This window comes from Anarhichas minor, unplaced genomic scaffold (assembly GCF_050575085.1).
Source record: "Anarhichas minor isolate MPS153535 unplaced genomic scaffold, ASM5057508v1 ptg000021l, whole genome shotgun sequence".
Taxonomy (NCBI): domain Eukaryota; kingdom Metazoa; phylum Chordata; class Actinopteri; order Perciformes; family Anarhichadidae; genus Anarhichas; species Anarhichas minor.
This window is the reverse complement of record NW_027466467.1, coordinates 3,121,540-3,134,048: the sequence shown is the minus strand read 5'-3', so window position 1 is coordinate 3,134,048 and position 12,509 is coordinate 3,121,540. Positions and strand designations below refer to the sequence as shown.

Sequence of the window (12,509 nt, the reverse complement as noted above, 5' to 3'; positions counted from 1 at the left end):
TATGTGTTTGGTAAAATGTGTTTGTGTAACCTACAATACATTATCATTCAACCCCAGTACTACTGAAAAAAGAATATGAAAGCATTGTATAGTTATAATTTAACTTATTTGCCAAATGGGGAAAAAAACCAAGGTCTACATCACTAGGTCCAGACTAAACTTGTTCTAAAAACTCACGCCCCCACAATGCACCTGAAGCTATCATTGGCTGGCTGTCCCACATCAGCCGTTATCCAATCAAATCACTCACACGCGGGGGCGGGAGCTGCCGCAGCCAATAGGAATCCAGAGTAGATCCGGATTTGAACACGCCCCGTCGTGTAACCTAGTTTGAATGTGGGCCCTCGAGGATAAAAAGAGAGCCGTCATGTGTCTGTCCCTCCCTCTTCTGCATCCGTCTGTCGGCCGCTGTACTCAACCTTCCCGAAACAAAACACCGGAGAACAACAATGTCTGATAAACTTAACTACAAAGTTGGTATGTCAAAATATATTATTTTAACTGCTATTATAAGATGTGTTTTGGGGGCAAGTAGGGTTAACGGTTTGTTAGCTAGCATGCTGGGAAGTTCATGGTAGTGTGCGTGTTGCTCTTCTAGCAGCCGATGCGGAGCTAATCGTGCAATAAATAGATTTTTGACGGATTTGTTGCCAATTACACCGTTTTAAGTTGTAATGCTAGGACTAGCCTTGCGTCGTTAATGCTAACGTCAACTTGCTAGCATGTCGTCAATTGTGTAGCGTTGTTATTATTGTTCAAGTGTTTAACATATTGGTTGTTCCGTTAGTCATTTTTAGTTTCTGGCTTGTAAATGTCCTTGTTTCGATACTCGCAGTTCGCAGAGTTTGCTTAAATCTTGAGAATGAATCGACATGTAACAGCAGTACAAGCACCGAGCATGGGCTTCTCTGAACAGAGACGACGTCTACATCCTCTGGGTATTGTAGTTTATTAGTGGAGCCGGGAGGCGTCACTCCCTTTTGCGCGAACTGTTTGCAAACTACATTTCCCGTGATGCCTTGCGACTCGCCGCCAGTTTTGTACATGATTGACAGGAGCAGACAGACTGAGCAGCACTGTATGCAACTTGCTGTACCGTAGTAATGCCTGGACTACACGTGGTGCTCTTTTTGTAGCAGCTTTGAAGGCCTCATGCTTTTTGATTAAAAGTTGATTTAAAATGTATTAATTCGGGGGAAAATGAGGCTTAAATGTAGAGGAAACGTACAAAGGGAAAAATAAGCAGAAAATAAATGCAAGCGTTGCATTTAGGAATTAAAAAGCGGTTAGAAATGAAGAACAAACTGCATTCAGTGGAAAACGTCAGGGTATGCATGTGACATGGAAGATGTTGTCTATTTAAATAACTAGTTGTTAGTTAACCGAACTAGCTGGCCTGCTGGGAAGCGGGTGTTTTGCAAGATAGCTGGAGGGTAAAGTCTCAACATTCTCCACAAACGTTCATTCAAGTGTCAGTTTCTCACCGACGGTCTGTCAAGTCCTGACATGTTAATTGATGCAATTATAATTTACTCAACATTTAAAGCCTCGGTTTGAACACAGCAAATTTTAACTTTAATTTACGCCCGGCTTTGTTGTTTTTCAAATGACCAGTTTGAACTGTTGACACAAAGGTTGAGTCATGAGGACATGTGCACCTGGTGGATACATGTACTTCAAATGCCAATACTACAATGCAGGCTTTAGATGGGATTTGAACCACAATGCCTGTATTGCCTTTATTGGGGCCCTGCTCATGTAGCCATGCAGGACCACACAATGATTCACATGTGCAGGCAGTAGCTAACTCAGCTGATTGTGGTGGTTTTTAGTTTAGTCCCTCCTTTCTGACCTCGGTGTGAACCTGTGTTCCTAATCCGGTCTCTGGCTGGTCATTCAGGCCAGTGCCTGTTATGTGCAGAGGTGTGTTTGCACAGGCTTCAGCCTCTCTGTGGTGGTGAACCTGTTCTTTGGGACTTCCATCCTGCATCCCGGTTTGCCTGCAGCGTTGTAGAGACGTGCAGCTTACCTTCCTGTTGAGTCTGGATGCTCTCTGTTGTATCATGATAATGTGTTTTTATCAAATTACATTTAGCCTTTTCTTGTGTTTTTTTTTTTTTTTTGCAACGGTGTCTTTTAGTCTGTAGGGAGAGTTTTAGCTTCAGAGGACATGATCAGCAGGTTCATTGGTGGGGAGAACACACTTTGTACAAAGCATCGTAGGGAGAAAGTGCTGCTAAAGAAACAAGAAAAACAAGAACAAGTCAGTGGTTTTTGCTGTCAATGTCAAATCCTGTGGCGTGACACTTGCTTTTAAGTAAGTTACTTGCAATGCATCACCTCTTGTTCAAGAGAGGCGCCCAGATGTTGTTGTAGCTAATTCTTTCAGTAGGTATATAAAGACAAACTTGATTATATTCTCATTTTAAGTGTAATGTTTCTAAAGCATAGTTGCACCTTTATTTGGGGAGAGCATGTTTGCTCTAAGAAAGCTGTTGGTGCATATGAAACACCAGCAGCTGTCTGGAAATGAAAGGAGTGACTGCAGCTGTGGGTTTTCTCCAGTACAGCAACAGCATGGTTAACAGAGAGAGACTATGTTCATGTGTATCAGAAATTTAAATGGTATTTTTTTTTATTTTTTATTTTTTTAACATCCTGCTGCCCCCCCCCCCCCCCCCCCCCCCCCCCTCTCTCTCCTAGCTGACATCAGCCTGGCCGAATGGGGACGCAAGGCCATCGACATTGCGGAGAATGAGATGCCCGGTCTGATGAAGATGAGGGAGATGTACAGCAAGTCCAAGCCACTGAAGGGTGCCCGCATCGCCGGCTGCCTCCACATGACCCTGCAGACCGCCGTGCTCATCGAGACCCTCACCGCCCTCGGAGCTGAGGTGAGGTTTACCAGCTGCTCATTAATAATCAAGAGTATCCACTGATCATCTGTCCGGAGAAGAGGCACAATTCACAAACTGGTGTGGGTATCAAAGGCAGAAGAATATTTAGATTTGATGAAATCCCCTTAATGTGATGCATCAGACTGGTCTTGGTGATCTGAAGTTGCACACACACAATATGCATGGCCTCCAGATGCTGTGATTTGGTGCAGTTGTAATATTTCAATAGCAAGGAGAGAAGAGTTGTACAGATTCTAAAATAAACACACTTTCCTTTTTTATTTGAGAGCCCTGTCGTATTTGATCTTGCGCTGCGGTGAGCGTGGGTTTTGTTTTATGACTTTTGGTTGTCCATTTTCAAGTCCAAGTTAAAGTTTTCTAGGAGACGCAACTCTCTCTTCAAGATTGTCTCCGTTAGTCTTTACGATTCATTCATATGAAGCATCTTTAACAGATTGTGTGAATTACAGGCCAATAGATTTAACACTTGAATAAATGAGCTTTTGTGGCATGAAGGTGTAACGTTCAAATAAGCGTCGTCAGAGAAGAGAGCAACTTGGTTTACTCATAACCCGCTATGACCTCGGCTTTCTGCCTTGCTAAAGTGCACTACAGCAGTAGTTACTGATCCATTTGTGCAAACAAACTGTTTCAGTGAGTCTGGGATTTTCTGTCTCAAGGCCGGTGTGTTCTGTTCTCATGTTGGTTTTTATCTGTCTGACCAGGACTGCTTTCATCCTGCAGGAACCAGCAGAATAAATAACAACCTTTGCCCCCCCCCCTGTAATTTGGTATCACTTGCAAATCTACTTTCATCCATACTACCTTTTCTGATGTTTTTTCTTTATATTCTAAAAAGTCAACTTTAAATTCAGCTTGGCTTGACTTTTCCGTTACAGTAGTATCTCGTTTATTGGTACAAACCTGACGATTAAACCCACTTTTACATGCATCTCAACATTTACATTTCCCTGTGAAGATTTCTTTCCAGCTGCAGTGGAGAGTTTTGAACACTAGATGGCAGCAGAGTTCACAAAGCAACGGCAGCTCTTTCATTTCTTGCTGGTACAGTGAGGGACCCATAGCGTGGTAGATCTTGTCCATATTGCCCGGCCCTAACTATCGCGTTACAGAGAAGACGTGCAGCGTGACAGGACTGTTGGTAGTAAACGAGCAAACTGCTTCACATTTTAAGAACCCTCTCAGAAACCCAGTTAAGTGGATACGTGACCAAGAAATGTAGTTTATACGCTCTTTATAAAACAAGTTACTGCAGGGTTAACAGGTTCACTAATTTCATGTAAATGCACTGAACAACTAGAGGTTTTGAAGTGATTATAGCTTCATATTCACTGCCTCCAGAAGGTGTTGCATTCTTGTATATTATATAATATTGAGGAGATTAATTCAGGTGAACAGTCGGTGAAATGACGTCGTCTCCTTCCTGACGCTCCTCTCTTCCTCCTCAGGTTCAGTGGTCGAGCTGCAACATCTTCTCCACTCAGGATCACGCTGCTTCCGCCATCGCCAAGACTGGAGTTCCAGGTACCGCAGACCAACTCCACCTGTGTGACCTGTCTATTGAATTATAGAACGACCAGGTCAACCAGTTGTGTATTATGACTTTCTTGCTCTATTGCCAAAATACTTTGAATTAGAGATTGATGATGATTTTCTGTTGAGGGAAAATATAAACTACGGGAAGATCGAATAAGAAAGGATGTTGAATGACTTGATGCCCGTTGAGATGTTGCAGCCCAACTGAGTGTTGACGCTGTGTCATCAGGTGGCAGAGAGAGACCGGTGGTAGTCTGCACTGAGACTCAGCAACTCACTGAGGACTCGGAGTGATGCTCTCACCGACAACTTGGACTCGCTGTCAGTCGTCTCGCCCGACTCTCAGATAGAAGGCTAATGAGCTCACGTGTCCCTCTCTGTTGGTTAGTGTACGCGTGGAAAGGAGAGACGGACGAGGAGTACGTGTGGTGCATCGAGCAGACTCTGTACTTCAAGGACGGCCAGCCCCTCAACATGATCCTGGACGACGGAGGAGACCTCACCAACATGGTCCACCAGAAGTATCCCAAACTGCTGGCAGGTTGGTTTCTTTACTCACCGGTTCATCATGAAGCAGCTGTCTGTGAATGATCTCAGTGAAGCCTGAACTAAGATCCTCTGACGTCTGTTTTCCCGCCTGTCCACTCAGTTCAGTAGTTAACAGACATAATCTTCGGGTCATTTTCTGAAACTAATTTTGACGAGAAGATGTCCCAGAATTCAGTGGCTGGTGGTGATTTCCCACTCTGTTACGCCGGAGTGAATGTTTAAGCTGTATGGAAGAGTTTTGGACACTAGGTGGCGTCAGTGGTCTGACACGAGCTGGTTCACAGGGCAACTTCTTCATGTTGCATTAACTTGTATTAGTTTAAGTTTCCAAAGATTATTCCTTTAACTTGGAGCTGATTCCTCCTGGTATTCCAAATGCTCAGCCTCTGCCAGAAAGAAATGATAAATATTTACATAAAAAAAAAAAAAAAAAGAATAACATATTGCTCGCCTGATATTGTTGCATATTTGATTTAATGCCCGTTGAGACGTTGCAGCCCAACTGAGTGTTGACGCTGTGTCATCAGGTGGCAGAGAGAGACTGGTGGTAGTCTGCACTGAGACTCAGCAACTCACTGAGGACTCGGAGTGATGCTCTCACCGACTATCAGATAGAAGGCAGATAAGCACATGAGATATCTGAAAAACATGACGACAACTGCATTATTTTGTATACAGTGTGTTCACGTTTACATATTCTTGATCTTAAACACAAATTACAAAGAATATTATGCTGGTGTTTAACTGCATAGTATATTAATTACTCAAAATGTAACTTATTTTCATTTAGCATCCTAAAGCTGATGCCTGTTTGCCGGCCTGGCAACCAATTTTAATTGCTAGTGTTGTATAACATGAGAAGTTCTTATTGAACTCACTATTGCTTCATGCACAGTGTAATACCTTCTGTTCTGTTGAGGTGAACTGTGTGAGATTATGTTCTGATGTTGTGTTTCAGGTATCCGTGGCCTGTCAGAGGAGACAACCACAGGTGTCCACAACCTGTACAAGATGTTGAAGAAGGGCGAGCTGAAGATGCCCGCCATCAACGTCAACGACTCCGTCACAAAGGTGAGCAACTTGTGATCTTTGTAATTGGAGGGAGGACAGTGATAATGGAGGAATAGTGTATTAAATGCACCTTTTTGTTGTTGTTGGACTGAATGAGGGGTTTGTCTGTAAATAAATGCTCTCATTGCCCTCTGTATTGAATGAAATGCTTACAGTAGATTATACAGCTCAATTGAATGGCCCTGAACTGGGGGTCATGAGAATTGCCCTGACTTATGGAAATTTATGTAAAAAAATGTATGAATCTGACACCAGGCGCTCAGTGGGAACTCTTCCATCTCTCTGGGAGAAGAGCTCGACTAATATTAATGATATGTAATAATGTCTTCTGTCTCTCTCCGTACCCTGCAGAGTAAGTTTGACAACCTGTACGGCTGCAGGGAGAGCCTGATCGACGGCATCAAGAGAGCCACAGACGTGATGATTGCCGGTAAAGTCGCCGTGGTGGCGGGCTACGGAGACGTGGGCAAAGGCTGCGTCCAGGCTCTGCGCGGGTTCGGCGCTCGCGTCATCGTCACAGAGATTGACCCCATCAATGCCCTGCAGGCAGCCATGGAGGGTAGGTGATGATGGTTAAAACAATAATGGTATTTTAATGCTATGGAGGGAGAGAGTTCTCTCTTCAAAACACCACCTATTATTTGAGAATTCAATCTCTTCTTGTGATATCAAACTACAGTGTAAACCATCGTTTTCTCTAAATGAAAAACAAATGTACAACGGGCTAAGCAGCTGTGGTTGAAACAGTCAAGTGACTTGATGGAGGCCGCTCACGCAATGCCCCCAAAGTGTTGCTCTGCTGATCCTCAACCAGCTTTGCTCGGCCACAGCCCATTGTTCCCTCGCGTCCTGAAAAAACCTGGAAAACCAATTTTCCAGTAATGGAAAACTCATGGAAAGTAAAGTCCAATGGTTGTCTAGTAAAATCATATCAAAATATTATATCTGAGAATGAACTATATCTATCAGAGCTCTCCAAAAAAGGGCCACGTTCTGTTCAGGATCATCTTCAATTGGTAGTTTCTGAATGTTTTTAAATAGACTGCCATGTTGTGGAAACACTGAACACACCCCGAAGTCACGTCACATGGTAGCATGTGCTACATGTTACAGCTCAAGAAAGTAGAAAGCTACATTATCCTTTAAAATGCATCACTGCTGGCTTTTAGTTTCGTGGTTTCGTTATCATATCACATGATCAATTTGTCATAAGATGATTTCATAGAGACCTCAATTCAATTTATTTTTGTATAGCCCAAATTACAAATTTGCCTCAGAGGGCTTTACAATATGTACACGTTTGACATCCTCTCCCTGCCTGTCATAAGTTGGATCACCACCTAAAAAATAAGCTCACGATAAAGATCTGCTGATTTAACCCGACAGACGTGATCACTAGAATAAACCCATCTCCTGTTGCTCTGCAGGTTATGAGGTCACCACCATGGATGAGGCGTCTAAGGAAGGAAACATCTTCGTCACCACCACCGGCTGTGAGGACATCATCCTGGGACAGTAAGTGGGACCAACTGATCTGCAATGATACTTTCATTTGTATGCTTCATTTATTCAAAGTTTCATTGTATGAAAATGTCCCCAACACGCCTCATTATAATTATTGTTCTGTTTGTCTCCCTCAGTCACTTTGAGAACATGAAGGACGATGCCATTGTTTGTAACATCGGACACTTCGACTGTGAGATCGACATAGGCTGGCTCACCAAGAACGCTGCAGAGAAGATCAACGTCAAACCTCAGGTAGGAAGACTCCAACAGACTTTACTGTAACGCTTAAGCTTCCTGAGGCGCATGGATGGAGTTTGGCTTCTCTTCTGTATTGTCGCTCGGTTGACCCTCGTCCTGAACCATCACAGAAGCTGTAATCCTCCTCCTCCTCCTCAGGTCGATCGCTATCGTATGAAGAGCGGCCGTCACGTCATTATCCTGGCTGAGGGCAGACTGGTCAACCTGGGCTGTGCTATGGGACACCCGTCCTTCGTCATGAGCAACTCCTTCACCAATCAGGTACAGTGAGTTTGTGTGAACCAGAGAAGAGAAAAGATGGCTGCCACACATGCAGTAAAAACGCTGAAGTTCTCTTAAAGGCTTTGACACACCGGCGCGTTTTTTGTGCGATTGATTTGCACATTTTTGTCATTAATAATTTCACATAACGTGAATATTACATAGACTTATTCAAAACATGCGCTGAGGTCACATAGTCTGAACGAAGACGCAAAACTTTATTGCTTCTTTCTACCTTGACAAAATCAGCGCAGACCAAATCTACTCCTTAGGTTCTTGTCTTTCACAATAAAAGCCCTGGACATATATACACTAATTATCTACTGGAGGGAACTCGAGAGCATTTCGCCACAAACAAAATGAACTGGTAATGGCAGCTTAGTTTAAACAGTTTACCTCAGACTGCAGACGCTGCTCTGGGTCGATAGGATCCTGGTAGTTTGTCCTCTGCCTGCATCTGTTCAAACCTCTTTTATTAAAAAAAAAAAAGGTTGCGATTGTCACCATTTTACATCACTACCTGTATGAATAGTTTTGATGTATTAGCAGCTGAGTATTTATTTATTTATTTATTTATGGTGTGTAAAGGCCGTTAACATGATGACACTATAGCTGCATCCACTCTGCTTCATTAAATGTTTTTGTCTCTTTCTTCAGGTTCTGGCTCAGATCGAGTTGTGGGAGAACACCTCCAAATACCCCATTGGAGTCTACTTCTTGCCCAAGAAGGTCAGAGGCCACACTGATCATACTGTGTACTTCATGCAGCGCGTCACTTAGACATGAATATCCACCTCTAGTCTGCAGGACAACATGCAATGATTGCAGATTGGTGATGCCATGTATTCACACCAAAACCTGAGAGACAGTTATAACCTTGGAGAAGCCAGGCCGGTGTCTTCTTTCCTTTTGTGGAGACATTAGAAGAAGAGTCTGAAAGCTTGACGCGGGGGGGCATTTCAGTCTTCACGTTCCAGATTTGATCTCGGTCCCTGATAATGATCTCAGACCACGGGAAAGGTTGTTTTTGAAACGCTGAAGGCATTATGTAGCTGGTGTTGTTGGAGGTAAGAGTCTTCTTCTCATTTAATGAAAGCGTTGAACTCTAGACGTCTATTCAGGTTGGAACGGATACATTCGAGATATAGATCAAGCCGAGTGACGATCTCATCAAGTGAAGTGTATTTTACTTGAGCCTAAAAAAAAAAACTCAGAAAAAATTAGAGCAGGAAATCCCAGATGTGATGTTTGTACAGTGATGGAGAACAGTCACTTCAAAGGGAGCGCGGGTCGTAAGAAGGGCAGGAACTGGAGCAGGAAGCTGCTGTTGAATGCAGCAGATTTATTTGGTGCTCGATGATACGGAGCTTTGAGGAGCGGGGTTATTCCCCCGCAACGTCTCCCTCCATCCAAGATGGCTCTCTCTCCTTCCATAGAAAGTCTTTCATGTTCACCGAAACACTTATTGCCGTCTTAACAGAAGAGGGAACGCTCTTACACAACCGGATCACTTTACAGAGCATTAATGCGCCGAATTAGTCGCTCCAGAGAAATGTTTGCTTGATCGCTTGGGCTCAACTGAGGGTCAATGAGATGTTGGGCGTGAGAAATGAAGTCCTGTCTGTCCTTACACACCTTACACAGGTGTACCACCACCAATTCATCACACGTTTGTCAATGCGTAGGAAAGATTTGTGTACAGATACTCGGCCGTAACGGCCTCAGAAGACATGCAGTATGCGACACAAGAAGGATCAACAAGCAAACAGCCGTTTCTAACAGGAACTTCTCTCTTTGTCTCAACAGCTGGATGAGCAGGTGGCGGCCGCCCATCTTGATAAACTGGGGGTGAAGCTGACCAAGCTGACGGACAAGCAGTCCAAGTACCTGGGTCTGCCCGTCCAGGGGCCCTTCAAACCGGACCACTATCGCTACTAAGCGCCCTCAAGAGATGGAGGAGGAAGAGGAGGTGGTGTGGCTGGAACGGTGTTGGGTGTTGAGGTGGAGCAGGGTTCTGTGTTTGGAGCACTTTGCCAGGTTGCACTTTGGGCATAGTTTTTGGGGGTTTTGGGCTCTCAAATGTCAACTCTTCAGGGATACTGAGGGACAGTTTGTGTTTGTTTCCCCTTTTTTAATTAGTCTTTTCATATCCAATGCTAAAGAAATGTATTTCACAAGTTGCATCCTGTGTCACTTGACAATGCTCAAGTGTGGAGCCAAAGGCCTTGTTCTGCTTTACTGCAGTGAGATCAAAGTTATTCTACCAAACGGCTGTGGTTGAATCACCACTGCATCGAGCCAAAGCTGTCATCAGCAGCTTTATGCAGGAGTTCATCGGGAGGGAGCTGACGTCTCTTTGTTCAGGCGCACCATTCGAAACATCAGAAACTTGTATTTCAACTAAAAGCATATTTGTTTGTCTCACCACCATCTTGTTTTACTCTCGACCCATGTGACGTCTTCAGTCGTCCACCGTCTTTCTTTCTCATCAACTCCTCTGAAACACCCAGTGCTACTGTGGCTGCTTAGAGTTTGTCCACTCTCCATTAATGGAATAAAATAAACCCTCATGCTGTTTATCACCCGAGCTCATCGCAGCAGGTGTTCTTTTAATAAATGGAGGTAAACGGTTTAGTACAGCGGCCATGTTCCAGTATGTTGACATCAACGCTGCCCTGTGTTAGCACTTATGAAAGATGCTCGGTGTTTCTCGGTGTGTTTACTAATATCCTGGTTTATTGGTAAAGGAGCAATGCTGCCAAAGGATCCACCAAAGCACATGTTTTTACCTCATAGAAAAAAAAGTCTTATTTCTGTTGCTTGATTCTTTTATTAATTGTGATTTATTTCATTTGACTTAAAGGACCAAACACCACCTCGGTTTCTTTCTTTTCCTCACTGTAGCCGTCAGGGCGACGTTACAGCGGTGGTCACAGTTCTCTACGGTTAACGCCTGAAACGCAGCGCTCGTACGCGATGGCTACAAACTGTCAAGTGTGACAAATAAAACATGTGACTGGACTGTTCGTGGTTGTGTGAGAAAACAGATCTTTTTGACAAGTGAAGTCCTGCTGTTTACAGTTAGCAATGAAGTCTTTTCTGCTGGGTATTGTAGTTTTCATTCACGTCAGTTGCGTGCTGCTCATGATGACTGCTGGGATCTGGAGACGAGTCCAGAAAAAAGTGGAAACACATGCCTGGTCGGAATAAACTCCCTCCATAAATCAATCGTATTTGGAAAAGGACCAACTGATCTGCATTTTATACATGATCAGTTCTACCTTTTTATATACTTTTTTTTTTTTTTTTTAATACATTTTATTTTTTTTTTTTTTTTAATACATTTTATATTTTCCTTTCTGTTAACATCCATCAGACTTCATAGTTCAACTTTGACATGCTAAAGCGGTGCATACACGCAGTTAAAGCAAGATGGAACATTCCTGGTTTGAACCCAGCTGCGGACCTTGTGGCACGCTGTCCTCTGAATAAAGGCATCAAACATTTCGATCAAACACAGGTGCTGAGCTACACGCATCCAGGGGGCAGCAACCTTTCTGATCTGTTAATATGCCACATCAACATCAAGGCTAACATTAAGTTTAATTATGACATCACAGCCAAATAATTCTCTAACACATCTGTAAATGTATTCCATCCATAAAGGCAACATGCAGAGCAACATTGTTTGCAAGAAATCTCCCACAATCATGTATTGTAATTATATATTAGAGCACGAATACAAGATCAATACAACATCTGAGTTACAATCATAAACCTACCAACCTTTCACCAATCTGGCTCATCAGCAATAAACTAATCGTGCGAAGAAGGCAGCCAGTGCGAGCCAATCTAATGGTGGATTAATAAGGACAATAAAAAGCTTGAATAAGTCCCGCCCACACCGGAGGGGCCAGTTCATCACTCCATTGACTTTCTGCTGCTGCGGTGGGATGCACCACCAACGGCGTGAAGAACCCAGAACTAATATTTATAATGAATTACACGGAGGATACAGGCAACAAGATGTGAGTCGTGGGAAAACTGACGCTCAATATGCCGAACGTTACATATGCGGCATTCATTCTCACAACTATATTTAAACTAAAGCATCGACAGTGTGACGCTGTGCAGTGTGGATCCATCACAAAGCTGTGCAGCGTTATGTTCTCAGCAGGAACTGTCATTTCTTTTTTTAATTCACAAGATAAAGTTACAAATAAGGTTATCAATACATTTACAAATTCATCCTCTAGAATGAGCAGATAAAAACACCATACAGAATAAAATAACATACAAAAAACAAGGTAGAAAAATAAATGTAATTAAAAAAGATTAGGCAAATATAGGGTTATAGGGTCAGATCATTTCCAGTAGTATATATATATATATATATATATAGAGTATATC

The 12,509-nt window shown here is 43.2% G+C and overlaps 1 protein-coding gene and 2 non-coding genes across 3 annotated transcripts; all 3 read left to right on the top strand.

Moving 5' to 3' along the window:
- Nucleotides 1-351: 351 nt before the first annotated feature.
- Nucleotides 352-11,125, top strand: ahcy (adenosylhomocysteinase). Its single transcript, XM_076096134.1, has 11 exons — nt 352-477; nt 2,704-2,894; nt 4,367-4,442; nt 4,843-4,995; nt 5,962-6,074; nt 6,426-6,633; nt 7,502-7,589; nt 7,715-7,832; nt 7,977-8,099; nt 8,757-8,828; nt 9,906-11,125. Exons 1-11 carry the CDS (start codon nt 450-452, stop codon nt 10,035-10,037), a joined length of 1,302 nt encoding a protein of 433 aa, XP_075952249.1. The 5' UTR covers nt 352-449; the 3' UTR covers nt 10,038-11,125.
- LOC142955028 (small nucleolar RNA SNORA17) lies at nt 4,632-4,764 on the top strand. The gene has a single exon (XR_012955779.1). It is a non-coding gene; the product is annotated as a small nucleolar RNA SNORA17 (small nucleolar RNA).
- On the top strand, nt 5,479-5,611 carry LOC142955027 (small nucleolar RNA SNORA17). Its single transcript, XR_012955778.1, has one exon. It is a non-coding gene; the product is annotated as a small nucleolar RNA SNORA17 (small nucleolar RNA).
- Nucleotides 11,126-12,509: the final 1,384 nt, after the last annotated feature.